The sequence below is a fragment of the Perissodus microlepis genome, chromosome 12, assembly GCF_051167445.1.
Source record: "Perissodus microlepis isolate ML-2025 ecotype Zambia chromosome 12, ASM5116744v1, whole genome shotgun sequence".
Taxonomy (NCBI): domain Eukaryota; kingdom Metazoa; phylum Chordata; class Actinopteri; order Cichliformes; family Cichlidae; genus Perissodus; species Perissodus microlepis.
In genome coordinates this window covers 11,278,654-11,290,653 of record NC_140472.1, presented here as the reverse complement: position 1 = coordinate 11,290,653, position 12,000 = coordinate 11,278,654, and the positions used below count along the sequence as shown (strand labels likewise).

Sequence of the window (12,000 nt, the reverse complement as noted above, 5' to 3'; positions counted from 1 at the left end):
CTTTTTTTTTTATACTGTTGCTCTTTTATCCTTGTCTTTTCTTCGCCATGTTCCCAACACGACTGGTTCTACAGTATCTTTTTTTTCTAACTGTATCACTTTGTTTGTTTTTCTCTTTTTACATAAGCAAATGAGAGGTGGCAGCTATTAGGATAGAAAAAGGGGGTCTGTTGGGCATCCATATTTAGATATGGAGCCACAAATATCTCCATCCTTTGGCTATGTAAAGACACTTTTGAAGTATTTGCTAATCAGTGCACAGGCTTCTATCTGAGTTCTGTTCTTGTGCTTTGGATTATCGTTTATGCTTTAAAAAATATCTCCAGGCACCTTCACTGGCAAGCTTCAAGTGGCATTTGGCAATGAATGAGGCTAATTTTGCCTTTATCCTTGCCAGGAATTTGTGCATCAATCTCAGAGGCTGTTGTCAGATCACGAGCTGAGAGAGAGAGTGGTGAGGAATGGAAAACTCTACGTGGAAGAGCGTCACGGCATGAAACAGGAGAGAGAAACTTACCAGCGACTGGTGGACACTTTGCACTGAGCACATTAAACTGCAATCTGTAAACTTTCTCAGGGGCTTCAGCAGGAGAGAAGAAGAGCGTGACACTAGTCTCTCTTTGTTGCACAGGTATAATTATGCTCGTTTGCATAACAATGCGGTTTTATCTCTACTACCTGACTGAAAATTATGACGAAGAGTGCTTTAAACCAAAGACATATGACATTTATGATGGACTCTTATTTATGGTTTAATTATGATAAAGGCATGGATACTGTGATTATTCATTCTGCATATTAAATGGTTATTGATCTAAAAAATTATTACGTTTCTCTTTATCAGACTTTTCCAAATGAAGTCCAAGATTTTTCCAGGTTATGCTACCCCTTTCTGTTTTTTATGCTGAAATAACTGGATTACACAAAGAGAATGAACCAGTATAACTTTGTTTAAAGGATAGAATGGCACAAAAGTCCTTCTGTATGCTGTTACAAAGGTTGATTATGATATCGTACTGCACCAGCGTAAGCACCGTAACAAAAACCTGTCAAATCAAGAACTGCATTAGTTCAGGCAGGCCACAAAGACGAGCTCGGCCACGATCCCAGCATGGCAGTGAGTCCCAGCGCTAGCCTACTTCAGCTGTCTGCTCAGTTGATGGTTTTCTATACATCCAATTGACAAATCCCATATAGGAAGCACTGTTTAAGCTGCTTGCTGCACACCTTCAAGTCGCTTTGCAAACGACCTTCACCCCAGCTCCTGTGTGTCTTTCTTCTTCCTGATGTGTTTTTTCTGTGTTGGGTCTCGATGCTGCTCTCCCCACCTCATGCTGTCCACATATCCACGTAGAAATCTGTGAGGGGTCCCGAAACAGAGCTACGTTTCTGAATATAAGTACTGCAGATGGAGATAATCTCTGAATTAAGCAAAGAAAAAACTGCAGTAGATGACCAACTCAAGTGGCTGGTGCTTAACGTAGAAAATCAATTAATAGGCAATATTGAAGATCAGTCCGTTTTAATGTTAAAAAAGCAACTGAAAATTAACCCAACTTAAAATTACAAATACATCTTTTATGTTGCATAATAGAAAACACCCCTTTTGGTTCTTATTATTTTAATCAAAGCCATATGTCTACTGAAATCAGTGTCAGATTATGCTGATATAGGATATATTTTCAATTTGGAGACACTTTCTCTGGGTGTCTTTGTACTGTATGCATCAGCATGTGAGTGCAACAATTTAGAAGTAGATATCCACATGCAGCTTTAATATTTGGTGGCTTTGTGTGAAAAGGGAGTCCGTCTGAATTGGCCGTCTCAAACACGATCACACACATCTAACTCTCCAATATTAACAATAATATACAGTACATGTACATGTAAAAGGCCTTGATAGGTAATGAAATGTAGAGGAGGGCAATTCCAAAATCATAAATTCTCGACAGTTTTCAGAGTTGACAAAGGCATTGAGGTGATCAAAGCCACATCTGCTGTACATGTGAGGTCTGATCAGGTTCTCTATTATAACTGGTCCCCAGGCTCTGTGATGGGCACTTGAGGTTCCTCCCCACAGCTGTCCTCCTTTCCAACCCAATGGATGCCATGGCCGTTCTCTCTGGGTGGGAGATGTGGTGAATGCTGGCGCTCTAGTGTGGAGAAGGTTGTGAACTGGACTCTCTTTCTCTTGCTGGTGGGCGAGTGGAGGGACTCTGTGGGCATCGGTTTGCCTCTGAGGGAGCCTACGCAACTGAGGGGAGAATCTGTGACGGAGGCCAGACAACTGGGCCTCCTGGAAAGAGAGCCAATCTTATCAGGCCCAATGTCTATCACAGTGGTTGTAGTTTGGGAGTCTTGCTGGACCGGGCTGCCCGGCACGCTCATCACCAGCTCAGCATCTGTGCCCAGCCATACCCAGTCGTGCCTGTGGCCTGTGGGTTCCTGGCCGTGAGAGGGCGGTTTCTTGTGCCTGAACTTAACAACATATGAGACACAGTTTACCAGAAAAACCAGGATGGCCAGGCAAAAGACACCCAACAAAGCATACATGCCAATCTCTAAGTCTGTTAGAGGCCTGTTTGCCAAAACTTCTTCACCACCAACTTCTATTTCTGTCGTCCCCTGCCCAGGGGTCTCCACCTTGGTGGGGAAGTTGTTGGAGTTTACCAGATTCCTGGGAACTTTCACCGTGCTGGTGAAGCTAATGCTGCTCATATCCTCCACTATCATGTTGTCTGACCCGTATCCTTTGCTGTTCTCACCAGGGCTGCTCATTAGGCTGACATTAGCCACAGTAGTAGGACTACCAGGGTTTCCTGAATTACTGGTCTTACCCACTCCTCCGAGGCTACTGCTGGTTATCAGGCTTCTTTCTGTAGATTTAATAGTGGTCGTGATCTTCTGTATGACGCTTTCTTCTCTGTCTAAGTTTGGCATGCGTGGTGAAGCATCCTGGGATGGCTTTCTCTGCTTCCTCTGACGTTCCACTTCTTCCCCATCGTTCCCATAGTCAGTTTCCTTGTTGCTAACAGTACTGCTGTCGAATATTCCATCTGATCGCTTAGTGTTCGCTTGAAATTTGACCTTGAGGGTGCCGTTGCCTACTGCAAAAGTACTTTTGCGTTTGGACTTCTGACAGGCCTCACAGATGGACATCTCTACTCTGACCAAGACTCCCTCGCCCTCTCCTTCTGCCACCACAGCTGGTGGCGTGCCCTGCACCGACACCACTCCCTGATCTAGAGAGGTCACCGTCACACGGAAAAAGGATTGATCATAAATGTCAAGAGGTGTCTGATTGCCATCACTGAATTGTATCCAGGCACTGACCAAAGCTTCCTAAGAGAACAAAGAAATTGTAAAAAGATTGTACTTTGATCTTTGAATCTAAAATCTTTACATTTAAAAAATGATAAAGGATGTTACCTGTTTGGGACTCTGTAGCACCTCCTGTGTGGTTGTGGTAGCCAGTATGGCCCTGTTGCTTCCTGCACTGAGCTGTAATGTCATGGAGAGCCCTGTAACCAGCTGAACCCCCAGCTCTGTGATGGTCACTTTGTCATCCACAACTCTGATAGTTGTTTTAGCCAAGATGGCATCAGATAGTGGAGAAAACACCTGTCAACATCAGGTAAAGTCACTTTTTTAGGCTGCTTTAGATTTGATCTCATTTTTAACTCTTTGCCTCAGACAGAAACGGTTCAATTCAGAAAAAGAGTTACTCTGTGAAAAGGCAGCAAGTTAGAGCTGGCTCACAAGACTAATCCAAAGAGTATTCCAGTTTATTACCTGGATGGCAGTGGTCCCAAAGTCTTTCCCCGACAGCACTCTTCCTGCCTGTAGCCTTGCCACTCGAGTGTCCTCCACCTTCATGAAGTATCGAACCAACCTTGTGACATCCACCTGCCAATCAGACCCTAGGAAATAGGCCTTTGGATCCCGGGGGTCTTCTTGCTCTGCCATGAAATGGGTTAGCACCCTCACAAGGGCATGCTGAAACTGCAGCATACAGCCCTTCCCCTTCCGATCGTCTTCATCACTGTTCCAGCCAGTTCTGGGACATGAGCACAAAAACATACGGGCAGGTCAGGCCTATCAAACAGTACATGCTTTCACCTCTATATCAATCACTCAGCCCTGTCTGTCTCTTTATTTGATTGGATCACACTGAATTATTGCAGTGCATTACATAATGGAATCTAACCTCTAAATCCTCGGAGAGATATGATTTAAATTTGTATGAATAAAAAAAATGCCCCTGGAAATCACACCTACTGTAGAAATTAAGCAAAGGGATTTTGTGTTGTTAGTGGTTTCCTACCTTTTTGAGGTGAGGATGGGTACCCTCCAGCTTTTGATCTGGCTCAGCTCTGTGTCTGACACCTCAATCTGGAGAGGAAGCCGGGGCATCCACACATTCAGTTCGAGCTGAGCACTCAGGTAGCTGTAGGTGAAGTTTACCGTCATCTTTATCTTCCCCTTAACCTCTTTTCCATTTACGAAAACATAGTCACACCTGTCGGACACCTGGAGAGGTAAAGATAAAATGGAAACAGTCCGCCGGCACGTGAGCATCTTATCATTTTTTGTCTAAGATGATTATGTAAACAATCTACATCAAACTCGGGATTAAACTTGTTAATGAAAGCGATATTCTTCCTACCAATGACAAAAAATAATCAAGTATTCTCATGAAAGTCACCATTTTAACACATCGGCCATTCCTGCAACAACAAATAGCCCAGAAGCAGTTTTGCACTGGATGTGTCACCGCAGTAATGTCAGCTGGCTTTAATAAACTACTGTGATGATCACCGGTGTGAGGCGTTGGGAAGAGGCAGCATTGCAGTTTTATGTTAATCGAAATATCATGTAGTGCACGCTGAGCATCAGTCCTTCACAACCAAGTGCATTCATTACAACAGAATTTCAAAGGTGACCTTTGCAAGTTTGGGCAGCTGCTTCAACATCATTTTGCGTCACGTCAGGAGGTTTCACTTGGTCGTCTTTGGCCAATACAATAATTAACAAATCACTGAACTCTAGTGACTGAAAACAGCCAGGGGAATAAAAGGAAATACACTGACATTGACAGATGGCTAAAGGATGACTACATATATAAGTTACATCTCGAAGCGGTGTGGACCCAAGACGTACGAGATGTGCTGTCACCGGGTCGTGCAATTTTTAGTTGGTTTTTTTTTTTAGAGTATCCTGTGTCATCATTGCATCTCGGAACTGCATCCCGTGGATATGGAACATCTTTAGAATAACCCCATCACTCATCATGTCAGCCCTGCTGCTAACTCGGATGTAGTTTCTGCTTTTATACCTAACAGTATATTTCTAAGAAGTGGCACAAAACCTTTCAAATAGATGTCAGGGAAAAAATTTCCATGCAAAAACAGAACAACAGACAAGGGCTCATTTATCTTCAGTGCACTTGTGTTGAATCTTCATGTATTTAATTCAGTGTGTGGGAAGTCAGCTGGTCAGCCATGATTTAAGGCAATTTGCTAATTTTCTACTGTGTTAGAGGAGCACTTTCCAGGACCTCCACCGTCTGCTGTGTTCAAATAATATTCCGAAGAATAAGTTAAAAGGGAATGCCATTTTAAATGTGCCATCCGCCAACTCATTCCAGTCATAATCTCATTCTTTGTCCAAGAATATCCCTCACCATTTTCGGTATCGCAAAGATATTTATGTTAAAATGGGATTTGGCTTTCATCACTGGGTACAGTATTACAGACAGGCAGAAATTAAAAATGTTGAAATGCGCGCTTCAGTGACACAACTCTGCACATGCACATAGAGAGTTTTACTGAATGTGCACAATTAAAATATCCAAATTCCAAGAGGTACTCAAGAGTTCCCACTTGATGTAAATTTTTTGGTTAAACTGCTGTATCACCTAATAAAAAGTTCTGGTTAATAACACGTGCTCAAAAATAAAGGAACACTTTGAAAACACATCAGATCTCAATGGGACAAAAATCATGCTGGATATCTATACTGATACAGACTGGGTAATGTGTTAGGAACGAAATGCAAATCAAAATGATCAGCCTACAAAGAGCTGGATTCAAAGACACCTTGAAACTCAAAGTGAAAAGATAATGCGGAAGTCTAGTCCATTTTGCTGAATTTTCATTGCAACAGCTCAAAATGGTACTCAGTAGTTTCTGTGGCCCCCACATACATGTATGCATGCTTGACAACATCGTGTTCCTGACATGGCAGACGGTGCCCTGTGGAATCTCCTCCCAGATCTAGACCAGGATGTCACTGAGGTTGTGGACAGTCTGAGGTGCAATCTGGTGGTGTTGGATGGACAGAAGCATAAAGTCCCAGAGGAGTTCTGTTGGATTTAGGTCAAGCGAGCATGGGGGCTTGTTAGTAGTATCTATTCCTTTGTCCTCCAGGAACTGCCTGCATACTTCGCCACATGAGGCCAGATAATGTTGTACACCAGGAGGAGCCCAGAATCCAATGCACCAGCATAGCACCAAAGCAGCTGAAACTGATTCACAACCCCCTCTGATACTTAACTGACCAGATCAAAATGTTAAAATGTTAAATGCTCAGATGTAAATCCTTCATACCTTAAGATATTTCCATATTTTTCTCTGTATCATTTCTACACATTTGGGAATCGCTTCCACCAAAGAGGGAGTTGTTTTTTTTGTTTGGGTTTTTTTTTTTCCGGGTCATGTCAGCTATAAATTCCAGATAAATCCTTCCCCATCTATCACTAGCAGATTTGATCTTCAGGCAAAATAGAGGAGAAAATATATCTGAGTCAAGCTGTTAGACTAAGAAGATTAAAGGGAATATTTGTGACTGAATCTGCTATCTGGTCAGCAAACATACAACATGGCTATAGTCAAGGTTGAAAAAGAATATTTTAGTCCACATTCGTCCTCTTGACTGTTCCACATAATTCTGTTTTTCTATAACCCGCACAAATCTGTGCTTGATACAGGTACACTTACTGCCCGTGACCTCGTCATACTGCAAGTGCATTTATTTATTAGCTGGGACAGCTTCCGTTGGATAAACTTACAAAATTCAATTGCGCCAGAGAACTGGAGCCCACTGCATGGCTATTTCTTTTTTTAATCTTGGGTAAATATATCAAGAGCCTTTGACCTCAAAGTCTAGGCACCTGACTTTCAATTTCATCCATAAACAAAGCCGGTTTTTCTGCAGTCAGTCGTGCTCACTTATACAGGATAAAAGGGACAAGTCGCGGGATGGAAGCACAGTGGTAGATTGAGAGGTCATGTTGTGAGCAATTTAGCACAGTAGCTGTTCATTGTCGGGGAGATTGATGGGAAATGTTGTTAAAGTCTCACTAATAGTTTGTTTTACCATGTGGAAAAGAGGGAGAGAGTAAAAGTGACTTTGGAGCAACGTCTTTGTGTTCAGCTGTCCTTCCCTTGACACATAAAACTAACCTTATCCATGTGGAGTATTACAAAGAAACTACTCAACTTTCTTATGCCTCTCAACATTAGGACAGGGAAGCAAGGTACAAATATGAAGCACTTTATTGTTGTTGATGGACATACCACTGAAGTTCACATCCTTTGTTCTGTCATTGTTCTTGAAACGTTTAAAACCAAAGGGACGGGGAATTTGTTCATTGTAAAGTAAGTCATAAGGGGGACGTGCAAATCCTACCTTGAGAACGTCTTCATCAGTGGAGCTACAGTCTGTGTAATCAGACACATCCGTGACTACTCCATCTTCCTCCACAGCTACCGTCCTCACAGGCATCACCACCTTCTTTCCCGTCAGCACAGCGGTGTTCAGAATCTCCGTGTCCTGCAGAGAGAGCGAAGGGAAATGAGTTTCATATTCCAGTTCAGTTTTAGAGTTTATGTGGTGGTGCTACTGTCACAGTGACAAAGATTTTTAATTTATTTATTTTTTAATAAGAGTGGCATGGGATGCAGTTAAAGGAGGTAGACAGGAGACACGGGCGATGAAGCGTGACTCAGCGACTCAGCAGCGGTGGCGAGGTAAGAAGGCCAATCCGCCTTTGGGAAGCAAGTGGGGGAGTAGAGTTAAGGCTGGGTGATGGCCTGGTCACCACATGGAAGTAAGAGCTAATCTTGGATTTTTTACTGCACAGGCATGTCCCTCAAAGGGATGCTGTATCACTTCACACATGGGCAAATAACCGGAAACGTGGACTAAAAATAGTCTTTATTACACACAGAGCCTGCCTGCGATGCACGGTGCATTGTTAATCATAAAGGTCACGGAAATGAGAGTGCTCGTCTGATTCTGGAAGAGTTGGTGGTTCGATTCCTGGCTCCTTTTGTCTCATTGTCTTTTGGCATAGATTGGTTGGGTTGGGGCCTTGTTTGATCAATACCTTCCCTTGGTCTTTGAGTACCTGTTAGGTGACTAAGAGGTGAGCTCTAAAGCACTTTATTCCACAAATGAAGGCTATTTACGTAACACTATAAATGTGAGGTGCCTTGTTAAAATGAATTGATAGTTATTTGTAGGAATCCTTGGATAATCAAAGCATGAAAATGAAGCAGATGGGTAAGGGTCGTTCTCTATGAAAAAAAAAGAAAAAACAACAGAAAACAGACTGCTTTAAATGAAGCTGAATTAATCGAATATTATAAGCTGAAGTGCAGTGCAGTTCTGTGAATGAACAAATCAAATATAAAGAGACATTTGGCCACTCCAAGTATGAAAATGAAGCAGATGGAAACGTGTCCCCTCGAGAGTAAAACCGCTTTAAATTAGGCAGAAATAAATAAACGTGCAACTGAAAACTCTGATGTGAAGGTAGTATCAGTGAAGCTTTTTTCTTTCCTCCCCCCTCCTATAGAAGTAGTGAGCAGCAGCACTAGCTGAAGTTCATGGAGCAAGGCCAAAAGTGATCAGTCAGCGCTAATGTCCCCTTGAGCCAACCATCAAATCTCCTCCTGTTTGGCCTGAGGTCAGCTTCTAATCCACCAGCGAGATGAGCCATGTCAAATTTACAAATCGGGATACACATAGCTTTGAGCACTTCAGCACCTTTAAGATGGAAATGAAGCATATAGCCTGCATAATCTTACTAAAGCCTTCATTAAAAGTATAGCAATTATCTTTTATTTGTATAAATTACATATTTCAATTATATGTAGTCGAACAAATGTGAAAGTTATCCCTCCAAACAGTGTTTTAGTTAGGAGCTGGCCCCGGTGACAGATAACTCAGATTCAGCACGGCAATTAAATGTGCTGTAATGTTTCTCATTGAGTAGAGGAGATTATATCACGGGTTAATAATAGAGGTAGCACAATAAAAGAGGCCTGCGGCACCAAAATAGAAGCACATAAAGCAGCTGTTAGCAGGCGAGAATGACCACATAATGCACGCTAGAACAGAGCAGAACAACACAGAGACATCAGCTAGTTGACAGTCAACAACACAAGGTCACACTCTGCTCAAAATAGAAGCCATTTACTAAACAGTCCAAAGCATATCCAGCCTTCTGTGTATGCAAACCAGACAGGAACAGATCAGAGCAAAGTGCATTTTATGATATTTTCATGCCCCGACGCTCAAAGGATGCAATCTTAGCATTATTGGAAACTCTGCTGTTGGCAACATCGATCCTGGTGTTTTACTCTGATTAGGTGTGACAGGAGAGATGACAGCTAACTCACCATTACGAGAGGAGCTAGGCCGACAAAGTCTCTCTGAGTGGTATAGATCCTCATGGCTCCTTCAGTCTTGACTCCATTTTTGGATGTGGATGGTAGCTCCAGCTTCCATATGATTACCTGGCTGTCGAGAGGGCTGCTCAATTCTTCAACTTCAAAATCCATTTGAAGTACCTCCAACAAACTGCTTTCAAGCCTGAGTGGTAAGCAAAGAGCTGTGTTAATTTGACAGATGAAGTATGCATTATATACACCTGAAATCACACCTGCTTTATAATTTCAGTACAACACATCTTGTGTTAAAATGAAGATAATCAGACTCTTGTTAGCGCAGCTTCATGTTGCCTCGAGTGCTCTTCGATTCAAGCAATAATGTAGCTTTTAATGTTTCTATAGAGACCTGTGTATCTGAGGTTAAGTGATTAAACACAGCACAAAAGTTTACTGATCCGAAATCTTGGTTACCGAGAAACAAAAAGATGTGTAGGCACACTCTGCACTTTCAGTTCAATTCAGTTTTATGTATGTAACACAAAAAAACAAACACAAGTGCCTCAAGGTGCTTTATACTGTAAAATAAAGACCCTGTTAGAGAGAAAACTCTGAAAACTGGGGCCAAGGCAATGGTGGGAAGGAAAAGCTCCCTTTCAACAGGAAGTAACCTCAGGCAGACCCAAGCTTAAGAAGGGGCACCCTTGACCTGGACTGGAGATGAGGGGAAAGAGAAGAGAAAAGCAAAGGCAGCGAGAAATGGGACATAAATATGTTCTGTAGTTTGTCTATTACATGCTATGGGTCAAATTTACTAAAGCGCTGCCTCAGTGCAAAGTGGGTTTTGACATAAAACAGTAGTGTCAGTGTTCGCAAAGACAGTGCAGTGATAATATTATGTGTACGAGGTGGCAACTAAGAGAATTTTGCAACTGACCCCCTTCCTTTCTCAGAATAGAAAATATTTAAATCAAGCACTGATAGATTTACTAACGTTTGCGACATGCAATTTACTGCTAATTGCTAATTGCCACTGCTAATTGCTAATTGCTACTGCTAATTGCGCTGATATTTAACACAGAAAATGAGCATGTCCTATTTTTTTCACTTGATTTTTAAATAAACTGTGTTTAATTCAATTCACTCTTATTTATATAGTGCCAACAATAACAACAATAAAGAAAATTGTGCTCTTTTTCACTAGGAAAAAACCCCCCACACAGACACCTATGAGCACTATTTGGCAATTGTGCTTACATGGTTTTTCAACCCTTTTAGGGAACTTGGCCCTACAGTGAGTCTACAGCAACGCTTTCCGCTCCAAAAGGCCAAAGCACAGCAAGGCTTCAGACAAAAATCAGCATGTTATCATACTAACAGACTCACATATTTAGTTCTTCGTCCATTTCCTGAATGTCTGCATAAAAACTTCAATCTCAGTCTTTTCGGTGATTTTTGCGTTTTTCTGTTCCTTCATGATTTATAAAGTTATAGATGCTAATTTCAGCTGTCCCCTCATTCACAAGGGGTTAAGATCTTTTTTTTCTAACCAGAGATATAGAGATGTGTCATTGTTATTGTGGCACAACGGCAGAATCACAGTCTCCAGCTATTGCACTGTATAGTAACTGAAGCCTGTGTATTATTGTTGTATTTTTGTAGGCTCTCTAATTTACATCACAAAATGCCTTGAGGCGACTCCTGTCGTATGAATTTAGTCTTTAATTTCAACTATCACGTAAAAACCTAACATCATTATTATTATTACTGTTATTTTAATTAATTAATTAGTTGATTTTTTTAAGGAAATTTCAATTCAAAGTGAGTTTGCTTTTTTCAGTACGAGGAAGAAGTAAAAGCAGTTGAGATTGAGCCTGGAGTTTTGGAGATATTCATCTTAAAATTCATAGTGACATGTTACGAATTTGGCCCCATGGATAGAAGTGTAGAAAAAAAAAATTCAGAGTACGATGTGATCCTAGTGTTTGTGACAAGACACAGTCCTCTTTTTTAGCCGTGGAGTGGGCTTTGCATCTCTAGGCTTCTTCACAAGCTAAACTAGAAAAGAACAGAGCTGAATTTCTCTTTGCTGACACTCCCCTCGGGTTGCTGGTCGCGTTAAATGGGTGTAGAATAAAAGGTGGTCTGAGGACAGCGGCATCCTGAATACAAAACAAAGTATGAGCCTGTGTAACTTATAATAGCCTCTCAGTGATGACAGCTGCAAGAGAGCTTCCTAGCCACGGATTCAATTTTCTGCCATGGTCGTGTAGTAGTTAGTACCCTGGGTTTATTTGCGGGCATTGTATGGAGCTGCAGAAAAGAT

General features: G+C 41.8%; 2 protein-coding genes across 2 annotated transcripts in view; one reads left to right on the top strand and one right to left on the bottom strand.

Moving 5' to 3' along the window:
- glt1d1 (glycosyltransferase 1 domain containing 1) overlaps positions 1-825 on the top strand; it is a 40,686-nt gene extending 39,861 nt beyond the window's left edge. Inside the window, exon 12 of the mRNA XM_084946964.1 lies at positions 398-825. Coding sequence (XP_084803090.1) covers positions 398-544 — 147 coding nt within the window. The 3' untranslated portion in view covers positions 545-825. The remainder of the gene's footprint in view (positions 1-397) is intronic.
- Positions 826-908: 83 nt separating this feature from the next.
- The window catches only part of LOC146375831 (transmembrane protein 132D), a 33,039-nt gene continuing 21,947 nt past the window's right edge, over positions 909-12,000 (bottom strand). Inside the window, exons 4-9 of the mRNA XM_084946961.1 lie at positions 9,687-9,879; positions 7,690-7,833; positions 4,325-4,530; positions 3,793-4,057; positions 3,430-3,621; positions 909-3,342 (exon numbers count right to left, since the gene is read on the bottom strand). Of these exons, the coding sequence (XP_084803087.1) occupies positions 2,029-3,342; positions 3,430-3,621; positions 3,793-4,057; positions 4,325-4,530; positions 7,690-7,833; positions 9,687-9,879 (2,314 nt within the window). The 3' untranslated portion in view covers positions 909-2,028. The remainder of the gene's footprint in view (positions 3,343-3,429; positions 3,622-3,792; positions 4,058-4,324; positions 4,531-7,689; positions 7,834-9,686; positions 9,880-12,000) is intronic.